The 17962-nt window shown below is 46.6% G+C and overlaps 1 protein-coding gene across 1 annotated transcript; it reads left to right on the plus strand.

Annotated features, from left to right (window-relative positions):
• The first annotated feature begins 4062 nt into the window (after window positions 1-4062).
• On the plus strand, window positions 4063-8760 carry LOC117868544 (gastrokine-2-like). The gene is made up of 4 exons (XM_034754598.1): window positions 4063-4443; window positions 7163-7279; window positions 7516-7635; window positions 8686-8760. The coding sequence occupies exons 1-4, from the start codon at window positions 4063-4065 to the stop codon at window positions 8758-8760; spliced, it is 693 nt and encodes a 230-aa protein (XP_034610489.1).
• The last annotated feature ends 9202 nt before the right edge of the window (window positions 8761-17962 follow it).

The following is a 17962-nucleotide window of genomic DNA, read 5'->3' on the forward strand; positions in this document are numbered from 1 at the left end:
CACAAGTGAAATGGCCTAGGGGTCCAAGCTGAACTGGTCTGTCAGCCTCACACTCCTGTCCTGTCTTCTCTCTCTCATTTGCCACCTCTGCACCTTCCAGCTGGGATACTCAAATTGGCATGTATTTCTGGGCTTTGTTGCTTCTTGCCCTGGGGGGGAAAGATTTTCTTCATATGCAGTTTTTCCACGGCTTCGGAAATGCTGCCCACCTGGAACCTCTGGGGAGGGAGGTGGATTCGACAAACAATGGTGAAGTTTGGGCCAAACCAGCTGGTGGAGCCAGAGCAGAGATTCAGAGTAACAGCCGTGTTAGTCTGTATCCGCAAAAAGAAGAACAGGAGTACTTGTGGCACCTTAGAGACTAACAAATTTATTAGAGCATAAGCTTTCGTGGGCTACAGCCCACTTCTTCGGATGCAGAGATTCTGTCTCTGGCTGCGTGAAGCTCTGTTCAGAGGGAGCATGAAGGCAGGCACCCAAGATACTTAACAGCCTCATGATTTGAGTTGCAGATTTGCAAAGGGTCAGATTTGTGGGGTTCAGACAAGGGACAGACACAGTCGATCCTGCCGCCGCTGTTTGGGCAGCAACATCTGCATATTCATGCTGCTCTTGTGCTAATACATCCAGAAGCCTCATAACTCTCCCCCACCCCTCAATGAACGGGAGGATACAGGAACAGCAATAGGCAAAGATGGCCAGAGTGCCCCCCCGTCCCATGAGCTGCAACCTCTAATGTGACCCCTGCAAAACGCATTAGCAAGGCTGAAAGCTTAATACTGAGGGTCCACCAAAATGCAGGTACCACAGAAAATTAGTATTTGCCGCTCTGCGTATCTGCGGCACTGCTCCGGGTGTCTGTGGCACTTTCTTCCTTCAGTCAGAATAGAGGACACTGCAGTACTTCGATGTCTATGGAGTGGCAAATACTGAGACGTAATAACTCACGCTGTGTTTTCGACCCTGAAAGACAAGACGGTTGGATTGTCCAGTCTGCTAAGGCTACTTTGCGCTAAATTACACACAAACTAGGATGTAGTGGAGAACCGAGCCACATTCGTGAAACTGCGATCCCTGAAAAAGCAACCTCAATATTTTTTTAAGTGTAAGATAAGATAAACAAAGGACCAGGTGCGTGCCTGGTGTGACTCTGCTGGCTTCAGTAGTTACCCAGAGATGAATTTGACAGTGTTTCAGATTTTTGGTGACCTGTCTCTCCTTATCACCACTTGTTATGTCATTTGAGCGTTTTTGTTGTTTTAGATAGAAGTGATTTCCTGACCGGATGTTTCCTAGCTCTCAGAGGAGCTCTGTCGTTAACTCTCTAGTTATACAGCTTTTTGAGGAGACACGACATAGGTGAATAACTGGATATAGAACATATTCCCTGCCCAAAAGAGCTGTCAACATAAAGGAGAAATGGCTCAATACAGTTGTTTGAACAAACTGAGAATGGTCTCTAGGAAGGCATTTAAAAGCAAACTGCTGAGACCCTGCTAACAATTAAAAATATTGTTATTAGATTCCAAAAGAGAAACAAAGGGCCCGATTCTCCGCTCACCTATTCCAGTTTGAAACCAGAGCAATTCCTTTCCCTTCAGTGGAGCTACTCCTGATTCACACGGTTTAAGTGACAGCAGAATCAGATCCTCTGTCTACACTACAATTTAGTTGTTATTCTAAAATGGATTTAGCACAGTATTTTAACACAATTTCAGATGCCTAGCTCAGTTTGTATTGAGCAGTGGTGGGCTGAATTCCTGAATTCCTCCAAACTCTGTGAAGGTTTGGATCTAGTATTCAAACTCAGATCCATTTTATATAGACAGATCCAAGCCAAGAAGTCTGTGGATTCGAATTTTCTCAAAGATTGAAGGTTTTCAGATCTGGTGCCCCAGTGGAGCTGTCTCTCTCTCTCGCTTTCTCTCTCTCTCTTTTTAGGGGACACTTATTCCATCCTTGCATAATTCAAACACAGCCCAAGTGGACTGTGTGGAAACCTACCCCCAAATCATTCATCTTTGGGCTGAGACTAGGTATGAGAAATTTCAGCCACAACAAAAAATATTTGAAAAAAAGTTACAAAAGATTTTTTTTTAAAAGGGATTTATTTAAATCTGGAATATCCCTTTCATCTGGTCTTTATCATGGTAGACATGTCACTTTCTTGGGAAGAGACTCAGACAATCTGCAACTCAGATTTTTCAAGCTCTGAAGAAGGTATCTCAAACTTCATTAAGATACAGGGATAACTGTATTTTTTATTTAACAACTATATATTTCCCCCCTCTTTTTAGACTCCAAACATTTGGGGCAGGGACCATGTATTCATGTCTTTGTAGAGCACTTGTCACGGTGGGGCCCGGTTCTTATTGGGGCTGCTGGATATGTATGAAATATAAATATTATACAACAGTAACACACCCAAATTTAGAGGGGGGATCTTTTTTGTAAAAAATCACCTAATAAACCTCAGTACAAAATGTAAAATATCATGTTTCCTTTATACCTTCTTTCCATTCTATACTAGTCAAAGGGAAGGTTTGTTGAAGGTTCATTAGATCAAACCCAGGATAATAACCTGTCAGTTGGCTGATCTGTTCCTGGCAAGAACTTTCGCTGAAGTACGGAAGGAGAAACACCCCTTGGCCCATTCCACTCTTATACAAATAGATTCTATATAAAGCCCGGCTCCTCAGGGAGAAGGCAGCATCTCTGGGTTTGCATTTAACGTGCAGCAGAAATGGACTCCAAAGATAGCACCAAGCCCACCATGCCTGCAGAGCCACCTGTGAGTGATGCTGATCTATCTTTGCGTTACATTGGATTGCGATTTGTGTGCTGAGGGTGTGCCTGCATGCCCACCCTTGACCTTGCTGGAGAGGAAGGCTGAGTGAGTGCTGTCCGCAAATAAGAAAATGAATGTCAGTGAATGCGTGAGCTCGATTTGAAGAAGGCATCTGTGTGAGTGAATCTGTATGTTTTATATGACATTAAACCATTGGAACAGCTTATCAAGGGATGTGCTAGATATTTGGAGTCTTTAAATCAAGACAGGATGTATATTTTATCCCTCATCCTGATTACGAGCTCCACACCAGTGTCTATAGATTGGTCAATGGCCATTAGAAGTCCGTGTTTCCCTTGCTGTGGAGCCGCTGTTAACATCAGGTCATTGGCAGTTAGTGTCTATAATCAGAATGTAATGTGCGTTTGCCCCAGGCATACAGGTTTATGCCTGCAGTGCCCAAGAACCGGAAGGAGATCATCCTCATCTCCGTGGTGGTGGTCCTCTTGGCCATTATCATCACTGGAGCCGTTCTGATTGGAGTTTACATGACTCAGAAACACACTGAAAAGGTGAGTAGAGCAGGTAATGGAAGCAGGTGCCATTAATCTGGTCTGTGGGATAAGCCTGACTGGGAGAAGGGCGGCTTCCTCAGCAGCCTGCGGAATTATCAGCCATGCCACATTAATCTTTACATCTTGATTCTGGGTGTTTTATGCTTCGTTGTGTAGGGATCTTCTGCCATGTAAGATCTCATGCTGACATAGGGTCCATTAACAACTCCAGCTTTACTGTGGCTGCTGATACCCTGGCTTCTGCAGCCTCATGGCTTTTCAGACAGCTCCCCAAGAGGGGTTACTGCCACACAGTTCCCCGTAGGAAACAGAAAGTGTCTGTTGCTATTGTTACACTGGGCTCCATTGATTGTCCAAAGGACCAAACTCATAAAAGGAAAATCCAGATTTCCAGCTGGGGCTTGCTACCCAGCCACGCTGCCAGGGCTTCCCACCTGGAGCCACCCTTCTCCAGGGACCACTGCAGGAGACTCTCAGTCCCTCTCAGCTGAGTCACTTGCTGGCTTTTATAATCCCTTACTCCCTTTCCAGCTGATTCTGATAATAGACCAGGGCTGGCTGGCCCCGGCCTCTGGCCCTTAAAGGAGCAAGCCACCCTCTTACACTCATACACACAGTTACGCTCATGTTCCCAAATGCTGACTATGTGTCAGCATTCCAATCTGGCTTTGTTGGAAGAGAAAAGCCTAAAGGTCAGTGATGCCTATTGCTGTTTTACTTGGATCTTCTGTGCAATTCACCCCTCTCAGGCTTTGCCCAGCTGGTAAATGTCAGCCAGCAGCCTGTGACGGAGGCCGTATCACCAAGGGACACTGTCACAGCCAGTTGACTGGTCTTTTATCTTCCAACTGTTTGTATACAGAGTCCCTGTCCATGCAAACAGCCTCAGAGGCAGCAGAGTCCAATGAAAACATTTTACCATGCGTGATGTGTCTCCTACAGATCATCCAAATCACCAGCAGTGGAAGCAACGGGGAAGTGACTGAGCAGACGATGATGGTGAGCAGCCAGGAGAACGTGGCTGCCTTTCACATCGAGGGCAACACAACCTCAGCGACTGTCGTGTATGACTATAAACACGTGAGTCCCACAGATGTTCCAGGCTGACTTGAAAGAGTAAATGGGATCTCAGAGCACTAGGTGTGAAAATTGTTCCTACGAGACTGGTGTGTGAACCCTTAGAAATACCTGGCACATGAGACAGGTCTGGACACAAAACACGACAAGAGCTTACACGATGTGATGCTTTCTCCATAGTGGCGAGATCACGTATTGGCTACATCTACACTAGGAGGTAGGGCTCAGATTCCCAGTTCACAAACACATACTCACACTAGTTCCACAAGTATAACTAGTACCGCTGGTAGCACTGGCAGTGGTGTCACAAAGCCACCTTTGTAGGTACATACTTGCGCTGGCTAAGCTGTGCTGCCGCTGCCCGTGCTCCTGCAAGTATGTTATTATTTATATTTGTGCTAGCGCTCATCAAGCTAGACTGAGTGTTTATGCAAGCTGGGAACTACACTCTAGACGGTCTGGATGGTGTAATTTCCTTCCTTTCCTCAAGCCTTGCTCACGGGTAGTAAGGGCCCATTTACCCTTTCAGTTAAAGTCCATGGACCTGGGGCGAGACCATCACTGGCAACAGGCAAATTTTACAATCATCACTGACTGCAGAACATGCCCCTTTAGTTAGTGACATTAAATACTGCATTTAAAGGCAATAGACAGCCTCCCTTAGTCTGTCCATTAACTGAGCTCTATGTTTCTCCACTATGGGCAGTCATAGAATCATAGAAGAATAGGATTGGAAGAGAGCTCAGGAGGTCATCTAGTCCAACCCCTTGCTCAAAGCAGGACCAACCCCAACTAAATCATCCCAGCCAGGGCTTTGGCAAGCCGGGCCTTAAAAACCTCTAAGGATGGAGATTCCACCACCTCCCTAGGTAACCCATTCCAGTGCTTCACCATCCTGCTAGTGAAATAGTGTTTCCTCATATCCAACCTAGACCTCCCCCACTGCAACTTGAGACCATTGCTTCTTGTTCTGTCATCTGCCACCACTGAGAACAGCCGAGCTCCATCCTCTTTGGAACCCCCCTTCAGGTAGTTGAAAGCAGCTATCAAATCCCACCTCTCTTCTCTTCTGCAGACTAAACAATCCCAGTTCCCTCAGCCTCTCCTCATAAGTCCCCACCCTATCCCCACTCCAGCTTCTTGTGATTTTCCTTCCCTCAGTCTCTTACCCTGTTGGGGACACTTCTCTCCCCCACCCCCACCATACCGAGACACTTAGCCCCCACCCCTTGGGCACTTCCTGTCCTCCCCACCCCCTCTCACCCACCCCTCTGTGGGAATTCTCACAGCTCAGCCCCCCTTGAGCACATGCCTCCCTCTCCAAGCCCCGTTCTCTCTTAACCAGCTTCCTTCGGACATTGGCCTCCTCTTCCATTTCCCCTCCAGGCACTTGCTCTCCCACTTTCGGGTCCTGGTGCACAGGGCTCAGTGGTGGCCAGCAGGCGTGAGGGAGAAGGAGACTCTCCCCTGCGGCTGGGCTGCTGAGAGCAGCGTGAAGCAGTGATGGAGGCAGATCAGCAGCTGCTCTCCTCAGCCTGGTGCTGTTGGGGCCTGGCAGTCATGGGAACAAGGAGGGTGATGGGTAGGGAAGGAGCTCTCTTTGAGCTCAGGCTGTGGGGCGCTGGTGGCAACCGCTCAGGAGGGGAAGGGGCCCAGTTGCCTGTGGCCAATCAGACACAAGCTCTCCTCAGCCATGTCCACTCAGGTCTCCGGCCATCCTGAATCACAGTGAATGTGGGAAGAGTGAGGTGTTCATGCTGGGAGCTGGAGCTGGCCCATGGGCCAGGCATTTGACACCCCGGTCTAGCCTTTCACATTCAAGCCCCCAAGGCCTCCACTGCGGTGCTGTAATAGCTCATTGGCAGCCACGCTGCTGACCTGCACACTCCTCCCACTCCCCTCGCTGGCATATCCCCCCACCCATTTACCTCACACTGCTGCACAGTGAGTCATGCACCAAATGCCATGGGGGTGTGTCTACACTGAAATGCAAGCCCAGGGCTAGTGGGACTTGAGTCAGCTGACTCGTGTTAGGGAACCCTGGGCTTGGGCATCTATATTGTATTTTAACCCTACCTTAAGATTTTTCTAAGCCTTGCTAAAACCTAGGGCTCTGACGTCCACACTGCAGGGTGCAGACCCAAGTCAAAGTAATGGTATCCCTAGCATCTCCCCACCCCCACGCTGAAATGTCACCACTCTAGCCCTAGGACTGGGGTACACTGTAAGAAAACTTTACTGCCTGCCCTGCTCATTTGCAAAAGGCTTGATCTGTTCGCTCTCCATTGCCAACCCAGGAGGCTCTCTGACAGTGTGCTTGCAGATGGGTGATCAGAAAAGAATGGGTTCTGCTGACCGGAGCTGCTGCCGTTCGCAATGTGGGGTGGCTTCCATTTTCAATAGAGTGGATTGCAGATCGTTGAGCTAGAGAGGACTAAGGAAATTGTCCCATGGAATTGTGGGATACTTCCATCTGACTCCTGGGACCCGAGTCAAGTGGGGCTGTGTCTATACTGCAAAGCCACAGAGCCCTGGGTCCCGGCTTAACTCGAGCTTGGACAGTCCTCAGATCTTGGGTCCAAGCTCTGGGTCAGTGCAACTGCAGTGTAGACACGAGGGGGGTTAGGCTTGAGTCCAGGCTCAAGCACAGACTTATGTTGCAGAGTAGACATACCCTTTGTCTTGACTTGTGCAGCCAATCTTTCTCCCCATTGCCTTCCAGAGTCTCATTGGCTTCCGGGTTCAGGACAGAAGGAAATGTTTGGTTGTGAAGATGGATAAGGTCGCCATACCCAGCCTGGCTGAAATTACCCAGAGAATTGAGAACTTCGCCACCCAGGTGAGTGCGGTAGAAGAGTGAGCCGGCTTGGCCAGAGAAGGTCCAGATACTAGCTGGTATGTGGCCCCTTCTCTGGGGTCTCTACAAGGAATTTTACTGACTAAAATCAAAGCAGTGAGAGTTCTCAGGGAATTTCTGGGACTGGGCAGCTCCAATCAGCTCTGGAATATTTGTTTTTATTCTAAAATTTAATTTCAGTTTCATGCCAATGTAAACAGTTTCGCTTTGTTTCCCAGCAGGTCCCAGGAGACAACAGCATGTCTTACAGCTTCCGCGAGAGGCAGCTGGCCAACCGCACGACCCTGGGCACCTCTCTGAACCTCCTATGCAGCGATGTCCCCATCTACTGGGCTGAGGTAAGAGCCCTCTGCTTGGGGCTTGCATTCAGCAATGACATCAATTAATAAGCGGAGGCTATGTAGTGCAGGGACAGCATGACACACGCCCTGAGCTCGGGACAGGATGGAGTCACTGGGTCCATCCCCATGTTGTGAGGTCGGGCAAGCACCGTAGTGAAACTGCAGCAAAAAAAGGCCAGTGCCTTTGGGGAGGAGAGTCTACATGACCCCCCTGCCATCATCCCTCATTGTTCTCTCCCTCAGACCTCACAGTGACCCTGCAGCTAGACTCTGTAGAGAGGAACTTTCTTGAGTTCCAGGCCAGCGCTGTGACTATTAGACCAGCCTTCCCGTGTGCCTCACCTCAGTCACCTGACCTTCACGGCCTGGGGAGGGCCATTCAATTGCTGGAGCTGTTAACCATAGACCAGAACAGCCAGAGAACAGCACTCCAGCTGAGTCAAGGCCCTGTGACAAATTCCAGGTCAAATTCTCCTCTCATTGACTTCAAGCCACCCTGGCTGATCCATCCTCATACACCTTTGGCTTCAGCGGGGTCACCCCACTGCAACGCAGAAGGGGGAATGGCTTTCTATTGGTGTGTGGAGGGGGGATTCCAAATGGATAAGGGCTTATTTTAAACATTCTTGACTATGTTATAGTCATCGAATGCACATCCCTTTAACAGCTGCTTTCATAAGGGAGACGGATAATAAACTCATTGATGGAACATCTTAGCCTTTTCCAATGGGCCATTCTGGGACATTCCCAGTTTTGCCCACAATTCACATTCTGGCTGGGGGGGGGGGAAGGGAACCCCTCCCTCAAGGTTTGGAATTTCTCACCCAACAGCGTCAGCTCCTTCCCATCCACAGCAAATACCAGAAAATAACATTTCACCAGCCCTCAGCTGATACGTTATGGAATTGCGAGTTCAATATGGATGCTCACTAATGTGGATGACTAATACTGAAATCTGCTCTTACACCTGCTCGTGGCACTAAAACGGAGCAGCTGGGGAGAGCCAAGCAGGTGCCAATAGCAAAATTGTTTGTCTTTCATTTTCAGAACATGCAAAAAGAGCGGCGTGGATGGAGCCTCTGTGTGGGGATCTATGTATTTAGTGTTTGCTATAATTTTTAAACCCACTAAAAGTCTCTTGTCATTTGTGACAATCACTCGGTGCGGCCTGCAGTGTTTCCATGAGCTTAGGCTGCAATTTGGTTTTGAGCTTTCCTATTAAAATGAACCCTTATAAAAATTCTTGCCTAACCTAATATCTAATGAAGAAATAAAATCTCCATACTGCCTTGAAATGTCACTTGTTTGTCTAGAGCAGGGGTTCTCAAACAGGGGGTCGGGACCCCTCAGAGGGTCGCAAGGTTATTACATGGGGGGTCGTGAGCTGTCAGCCTCCACCGCAAATCCCGCTTTGCCTCCAGCATTTATAATGGTGTTAAATATATAAAAAAGTGTTTTTAATTTATACGGGAGGTCACACTCAGAGGCTTGCTATGTGAAAGGGGTCACCAGTACAAAAGTTTGAGAACCATGGGTCTAGAGAGAGTTGCTGAGTCTAGCTTCGACTGTAAACTCCAAGGAGCAGAGTTTATGCTGCGTGCAGCACTCAGTAAGTAGTAATGATAAAAATCCCATTGCGTTTCCTTCGCACTGTGCGTCACACTGATGGAGCTCTAAGGCACTGCCGGGACAGGAGGGGGATAAGGGTGAGGCTATCACTCCAGGCTTGTTCCATTCCATAGTGGTACCCATGTGTCCATGGATGGACAAGAGGTTTGCTCTCATGAGCACTGCCCTGTCATTAAATGCCTTCACTCTCAGGCCACAGCTGGGTGGCACGGTGACAAATTCATGCTGCACTGTCTGGGGCAGCACAATGGAAACTTCAAGGCGATTTCTTTGTGCCGAACACAATGGGTTAGATCGCGGGCCGCACTGACAGCCTCATGTTTCTGATGGAACAAAGCATGCTGCCTCCTCTTTAGATCCTGAGCAGCATATACTCCACAGGGCTAAGCAGGGCTTCTGGAAGGTTAGCTTTGTTCAGGCCTTACGACTTCTGCATTGTGGTGGCACACATCACCCTTGAAGCGCCCCCTTGCATCCACGTGTCCTGTTGCCAGTATCCTCAGCTCCAGTGCCTCCTGCATGTTGTCTGCCTCTGGATCTGGTTCCAGGTCTTCTGTGGTTCAGCCCTCCAGCCAGGTCACACACAGTTCAGTTTCCTTCTGAGGTAACTAAAGAGCCAACTCAAAGTCCAAATCAAATACCCAAACTCCACTAAAATCCTCTGCTTCCTGGCCCCTTCTCCTGGCCTCTGCACACTTTTTCTTATCTTGCTTCTTTCCCACCAGGATTCCCCTACTGTCTCCCTCCCCCAGGCATTCCAATAGCTTTCCTTTGGTAAGTTTCTCCCTTCTGCAAAGTTTCTCTTATAACTAATAGTCCTTTTGCCCCCCTGGGCTTCTCACTTCTCATCTATTCCCTTCTCCTCATAGGCCCTAGCTCAGATCTCCCCCAAAAGAGCCTATTCTGCTCTGTGGGTCTCTCAGCCTGACTTCTTCAGGCTCTTTCCAGAGAGGAACTCCCCTTGTTCCTTCCTCCAGGGTCTTCTTCTCTCTACTAAGTTCCCAGCTCTATTGAAATAGGGCTCTCCATGCTTCACTACCACAGCTTGGATCAGTCTTTCTGATTAAGCCCCATTACACTCAGTTGAGGTCACTAATTAGCTCTTATGTTGCCAGCTCATCAGTGAGGCTGAGGAAGAGTTGCTATGATATGGGCATGGCGGAGCCAAGCTTGCCTCAAAGGGCCATACCATGCCGCACACTGGAGTGGAGGAGCACGCCACGAAACAGCCGGCTGGTTCCCCCCTCACATTAACACTGCTGGGGAAGGAGAGATGGAAAGCGATTTGGGGCCCATGGAGGGGAACGATAACTGGGGAAAGACAGTGGAGCCCAGGAGAGAGTAAGCGGGTGCAGCACCGTGCAATCAAACACAGAAAGGAGTTATTGACCTATCATATACACCCCATCCCCACTAGGACACTGTATCTCAGCCTGGGCTAGTCGAGTGACCATCTGAGGAGGTGGAGTCAGGCACAGGGGTTGCTGTTTCATGTGTATGTAACATCACTGTGAGCCAGGGATTTTCACTGGGAAGGGAGCTGTCCGGGGTCCTCCCACCACGCTACCCAGTGGGACAGGAGGTGTCCCTAGTAGGAGATGCCACAAAATACTTCTCAACCTATCATTTTGTCCTTAGCCAGCACAAGGCAGACCCCAGAGCCATCCTACAAACTTAACAGAGACAGCAGCAAAATGTGTTGGACTGAAGATCACAGGTTCACTCTAATCGCTTCTCTCTGGGCTCCATAGTTATGTTGTGTCCTTCACTGGTCCCCTTTCCTTAAGAGCCTGGGCTTTCGGCTCCTATCCTATTGGCCGGGTTGGGCCCTCGTTTCCTGGGACTATTAGCAATAACAGTAAGAACATATCGTAGATTTCTATAGCCCCAGTACCCTTAATGATCCCAAAGAATTGCATCCCCTCTTGTGGGTTCCAGGTCAAGCTGCTCCAAGAAGTAGTCATTAATGGTTTCTAGAAACTTTACCTCTGTATGTCATCCTGAGGAAACATGTACCCAGCCAACATGGGGATAGTCGAAATCTCCCATTGTTATTGGGTTTTCTAAGTTTGGTAAAGTTTCAGATTTTAACATGAAGTATGATAGAAGTCTGATCTGCTGGATATTAGTGGAAATCCTGACCTGCATAAAACCTTACAAAATAAAGATAACTAAAAATGGGTGGCCATATCATGGCCATCCCTGGAAATACTTATGTCCAAAAAATGGCCAGGCTGCTGTAACATTAGAACTGGTTCAGAAAACTGGTCAGTGAAAACAAATATCTTTCCTCACATCAGTTTTGTCTTCCAAATCATTGTCCCATAGACACTACTTGAAGGTAAAGAGCAAATTATTTTGGGGACACAGGAAGCCAAGAATCAAACAGACCAGCCTAAACAGACCTTGGCAAAAGGGGGGATTTGGTGCTAACAAATATTGTGTTATTACTGGGCAAGCCAAATGGGAAATTTGCTTTGTTAGATACCTCCAGTTTCTAATAACCATGGTTAGCAGTAAAACAGACACATTACCTTACAATGAAACAACATAGGATTCCTTTCATAAAGAAAATCTCTAGACCAAAAATAATATCAAGCAACTTTTAAGAGGGCACCAACAGGGATGTGGGATAACACTTACAAAAAAAAATAAGCCCATCTCCATCACCTCTAATGCCAAGAATAGCTATCACAGAATTCAACTCTAATAAAACTCTGGGAAATGTTAACCTGGGAGTATATCAGTATAATAAGATTTGGTCAATTATTCAGAGAAGCTACATTTAGATTGTTTGAAGTTTGCAAAAGATACTAAAGTTCCATTGTACCAATGCCTGCAAGTGAGACATTTTTCAGTCCACCCTCTTAGACAGTCAAACCTATGCAGAAAATGAACAGACTTTGAGAAATTACTCATCACACCTATGAAACACAAGGGTCTTCATTCCACCTTATAGAAAGTTATTTTAAATTGTTACTTAGAGGAAAAAATATGCTCATGAAAAGGTGGAATGCAGACTGGGGAATGGAGATTAAGGATGAGGATTGGCAAAGCATTTGGAAAAGTGGCCCTCGTACCTCAATATCCAGGCTTATAAAAGAAAACTATGTTAAAATCCTCTAACAATGGTACCTACCCCACCTTAAAGCCAGACATACATTTGTGGTACAGGGATGGGCCGGAGAGAGTGTAACAAAACAGGTGAATTTCTTCACACGTGGTTGACCTACCCAAAAGCTGGGACAGTTTTGGAAGAAGGTTGGGGACTCCATTAAGAAGACTGTGGGTTGCCATCTGGTCAATAACTTTTTGTTGTTTTTTGTTGAATTTTCCCCAAAATTCAGTGTATAAGCTCTACAAAGAACTGATTATCTTTTGTTAGTTGCAGCAAGAATCACAATCACAAAGTGGTGGAAGAGATGTGACTACCCTAAATCAATTGATTGATTTCAAACAGCATGGGAAACACCAACTGGAAAAGCTGACCCATCAAGTCAGTGTTCTACAGGGAAGAAGGAAAAAAGGATAATTAGCTAGATACCTGGTGGAATGTGCTGGAAAAGAATTATCCCCTGCCATGCAACTTAGGAGACTGAGGATTTTGAATACCAAAGAAGGGAGAAGTTGTTAAACTGCTACCTTACTAGTCAGATTTCACCCTAGTTTTATGAAATCCTGAGGGCCAGTTTATGCACCGAAATGTTTGTACATCAAGCCTCCTCTGGGAATTGTAAAGTTAGCCCCATAAACATGTTTCTGCAACAATTTATTGGCTCTGCTAATAAAAAAAAAGGAAGGAATTTGCATGGAGGTGCATAGAATGAGTTGGAGATGGAAGAAGAGAAAAAGGCGATAAGGAAAGGGAAAGAGAAAGAGCAAATAATTTCTGGGTTGAAGGACTATTATTGGATATTAGAAAAAACTTTTTCACTAGGAGGGTAGTGAAGCACTGGAATGGGTTACCTAGGGAGGTGGTGGAATCTCCTTCCTTAGAGGTTTTTAAGGCCTGGCTTGACAAAGCCCTGGCTGGGATGATTTAGTTGGGGATTGGTCCTGCTTTGAGCAGGGGGTTGGATTTGATGACCTTCTGAGGTCCCTTCCAACCCTGATATTCTATGATTCTATGACTGATTGAATTTGTTCCTGCCCCTCTCTTTTATTCTCTTTTCCTGGCAGGCATCCTAGGGGAAATGGGAAAGGATGTGGTGGCTGTTTTGAGCACTTATGTAACATTAAAGATTTCCAGCTAGTCAGGATTCTGTAGTTAAATATGTGGAGAGAAAGGCAGAGGACCCCCAGCATGCTGGACCCTGGCTTATCTCTCAACAGGTTCAAATGTTGGTAACTAAGTGTGGTCCCAGCATAAGCTGATGGGCTCCACTCTTCCTGCTGTAGGAGGCTGGTGGCAGCTAAAACCATCCCCCAGCCCGTAACCTGTTATTTACACTGAGTCAGGTAAGCATGGGGGTACGGGCATTGTTTATGCAGGATGGAGTCACTGGACCCATTCATGTCCTGTATTCTCAGAGAAAGGTGACAGCACTGTGCTGAAATGGAAGTAAAAGGCCCGTGCCATTGGAGAGGAGAGTCCATTGGGCCCCTCTGCCTTCTTCTCACTTTAGGTCCTTCTCACAGCCTCAAAGACACCATATTGGTGACCTTCTAGAGTTCTGTACATGGCACCCTTTGGGAGTACAACAACAATAATGTGCATTTCTTGACTGTTGTTGGAGTTTGAGAGCACACTCCCTCATGGCATTGCAGTCACTCTGCCTCTGTCCTCCATTACTGCTGATGGCTCTTTTGGCTTTCAGCACATTTTAGTTGCCTAGGCCTTGGGTTAAAATCAGTCCTTATCAAGTAACTGGAGTCCAAAGGCAACTGGGCAAAGTCTGCTATTGTTCCTGCTTGTGGAGTTATCTTGGGGGAACCAGGGAGAGCAAACAGAAACACGTGGCAAAATCAGGAGCAGCAGCTGCGACTCAGGACCCATCTCTCTCAGGATCAGGTTTGCTTCATAAGAAGGACCAGTGAAGGAGAGGGACCTGCCCAGACCATCCAGACGATGTCCCTGACTAGGGAGGTGAATCAGTGTCCAGAGCAACAGCTATCATGGCCAGCCTCTTGGTCCAAGCATAAATCTGTGACTGACCACCTGCCCGGTATCCTGAAAACATCAACAAAAGCCATATTTCCCCATCTTTTACTGCCCAATCTCCTCTTTCCTTTTCATGTGTTTTGTCGAAAACAGGAAAGGGACTGTCATTCCCCACTCAGAATAAACAGAACTAACCCTTTCTTCCCTACCAGAAAGGCCTGCTTGACAGAATAAGAGACTTAAACCAATATTCCCTGTTTCAAGAAGAAATATTGATATAGTTTGTGTGTTTGGCATAATCACTTAATTTCCGTTTTAATGCTTTTTGCCTTGTGTTGAGTATTTTCCTCTTGTGTGTCTCAATCAATAAATTTCCAAACTTTAGCATTATTTTCCTCATGTGTTTGTCACTGCACTAAGGAGGCTGAGATCTCTGTAGATGTCACCCTGACCTTTGTTTAAAACTGTTAATGTTGGACAGTAACAGGACTATGTTAACACCTTTGATTCTTAAGGGCCATGTATTCCATCAAAATTAATAGACTACCTCCCAAGTTAAAATATTTGCTTAGCCACATTTTATGAACCTCCTTATCTACTTTTATGCCGCACATTACAGGAAGCAAGTAATTCAGTAATTACACAGGCCCCTGTGAACATTAACTGAATTATCTCCTTGTCAGAATTATTTAGTACTTGCAGAAAACTCTTGGGAACAAAGGCACACAGTGTAACTCAGGATCTCAGATTCTGCACAGAGAACACATTGCATTTGGCTGAAAGTCTGTAGGGCCTCTTTCCGATCACCTGGAACAAGAGAATATCTGTGAGAAAAGCCTTCTATAAGTGCCACATTTAGGACCAAACATGGGCTGGATCACCCGGCTCTGTTAATTTAACAGCTGGGAATAGCACATAGCATAGGGATTGAGATAGTTCCTTTTGTTTTTTATTATAGGAACATAGGAATTGCCAGATGAGTTGAGACCCATGGTCCCTCTAGCTCAGTATCCTGTCTCTGACTGTGACCAGCACCAGATGCTTCAAAAGACAGCGTAAGAACACCGCGTAGCAAATGTGGGGTAATCGGTCTCTCCACATTGGGTCTCATCCTGATCTCCAATAGTGAGGGATTGGCTTAAACCTGACTCACAAGGGTTAACAGCCCCTCCAGAATTCTGGTGTCATTAATGATGATTTCTGATCTTTCTGACTGGAGCAGAGCCCCCAGATGCCCCAGTGGAAGAACCTCTCCTGGATAGGGCAGGCCTGAGACTGAGGGGAGGGACAGGAAACTCCTTAGGAGTTGCCTCAGAAGGGAGAGTTTGTGCTGGCTTTGAGCACAGACAAGAAGCTAGGGGAGGGTTTGGGTGCAGTGGGAGGAAATGTTTTCCCAGCAAATTCAAACTCATAATTAACAACTTCATTTTCAAATGCCTTATAAAATTGCTTTCCCCTTCATGTCCTTTCCCAGGCCAGCATCTGCAGGGGGATCCAGGTGCCTTTCATCTCTGCTGTTCATGATGGCAACTCGAAAGCAATGGGTTTGGGGAAATCCAGGAGCCATTTTGTGTATCTGACGCTAGCTGCTTGCAGTGCAATTACACTGTTCACTTTTGTTCCCAAGAGTATTCTGCAAGTATAAATAATTCTGATAAGAAGATAATTCAGTTAATGTTCACAGGCGCCTGTGTAGGTACTGAATTACTTGCTGCCTGTAATGTGCTACATAAAAGTAGATAAGGAAGTTTATAAAATGTAGCTAAGCAAATATTTTAACTTGGGAGGTATTACATTAATTTTGATGGAATACACGGCCCCTAAGAATCAAAGGTGTTAACATAGTCCTGTTACTGTCCAACAATAACAGTTTTAAACAAGGGCTCCAACTACAGAGATCTCAGCCTTCTTGGTGCAATGACAAACACACTAAGAAATTAATGCCAAAGCTTTAAAATGTATTGATTGAGACACACAAGGTGAAAAGACTCAACACAAGGCAAAAAGCATTAAAACTGAAATTGAGTGGTTATGCCAAACACACAAACTGTAGCAAAGTTTCTTCTTGAGACAGGGAATATTGGTTTAAGTCTCTTATTCTGTCAAGCAGGCCTTTTTGGTGGGGAAGAAAGGGTTAGTTCTGTAGTTTGATTCTGAGTGGGGAATGACTCAGAACACACAGCAATCAGATAGTAAAACATGGGGAAATACGGCTTTTGTTGATGTTCTCAGGATCCAGGGAAGCTGGTCAGTCATGGATTGATGCTTGGGCCAGGAGGTTGGCCATGGTAACTGTTGCTCTGGACACTGGTTCACCTCCCCAGTCAGGGACATTGTCTGGATGGTCTGGGCAGGTCCCTCTCCTTCACTGGTCCTTCTCAGGTGGAGAGACTGCATGGGCCGTCTCATCTTACCGTGCTGGGGCCTTCATTTCAGGATCATGCAAAAAGCCAAGAGAAACAGGAGAGGAGGAAGATTGTGGGGGGACGGAAGGGGACACACAAGGGAGGCACAGACAGAGCAGGATCTCACAGATGAGAAGCACTGTCCTGACTAAAAGGCAGGTGAGGGAGCAACTGCAAAAAACAATTACAAAGTCCAAATGGGCAGGATGACGGTGGCATGAGCAGGGCAGTTACCAGGGGAATTGTGGTTCCAGTGACTCTGAATATTCTTATGAAGCAAACCTGATCCTGAGAGAGATGGGTCATGAGTCCCAGCAGCTGCTCCTGATCTAAACAGGAGGCGCTATGCTTTGTTCTGCTAGGAACACCGTGTGTCAGAGCTGTGACAATCAGCTGTATTTTGTATAAAGAGTAAGACAGTGTTAAAGTTTTCCATGACCTTTCCCCAAATATTGTAGCGTGAATTTGTCACTTTGCCCCCCAGCAGTGTCTTGGGAGTGGACAGGGGTAGTGACATCGTCCCACCTTCATGAGCAAGCATAGAATTGAACAGTTTGAACAAAAGTGAAAAAAAGCAATGTCAGCTTCACTTACAAAAGGACAATATTATGAGAACAGAAGCATTATGAATCACAATGTGGATATTTAATGTTGAACCATTAAACTGATTCTTTAACTGTCCTCTTATGTTGGTCTGAGACAGTTCCGTAGTATGTATCCAGGCATTAATTATTGGTTTGATCAAATTTGATGTACATATTAGGGCTGACGATTAATTGCAGTTACCTCATGTGATTAACTCAAAAAAATTAATCGTGACCACGCCATGCTAGTAGCAAGTAATCTGGTATCATTGCATGACAAAGCTTGGCAGTGTATGGTCCCGGTGTTTGCTGGCATTCAAGCAACATCCGTTCTTTATCTCGCTGTGTAATCCTCAGGAGAGTGATATCGCTCATGGTAACCTGGTTGAAATACGGGAATTTAATTAAGGGGACAGAGGTGGCCATTCCTACTGGGCTGTTTGCCTGTGGCTGAAAAGAAATCCTTCCCTGCAGTTAGCCAAGCGCGGGGGGGGGGGAGAGGGAGAGAATTGGCGCTGAGCTTTTTGCCTTTGGCTAGCAGGGATCTTCCCTGATACCAGCCACACGGTGGGGGGAGGGGTACAGCGATCATCCCAGATAATACA

Source organism: Trachemys scripta, chromosome 21, assembly GCF_013100865.1.
Source record: "Trachemys scripta elegans isolate TJP31775 chromosome 21, CAS_Tse_1.0, whole genome shotgun sequence".
Taxonomy (NCBI): domain Eukaryota; kingdom Metazoa; phylum Chordata; order Testudines; family Emydidae; genus Trachemys; species Trachemys scripta.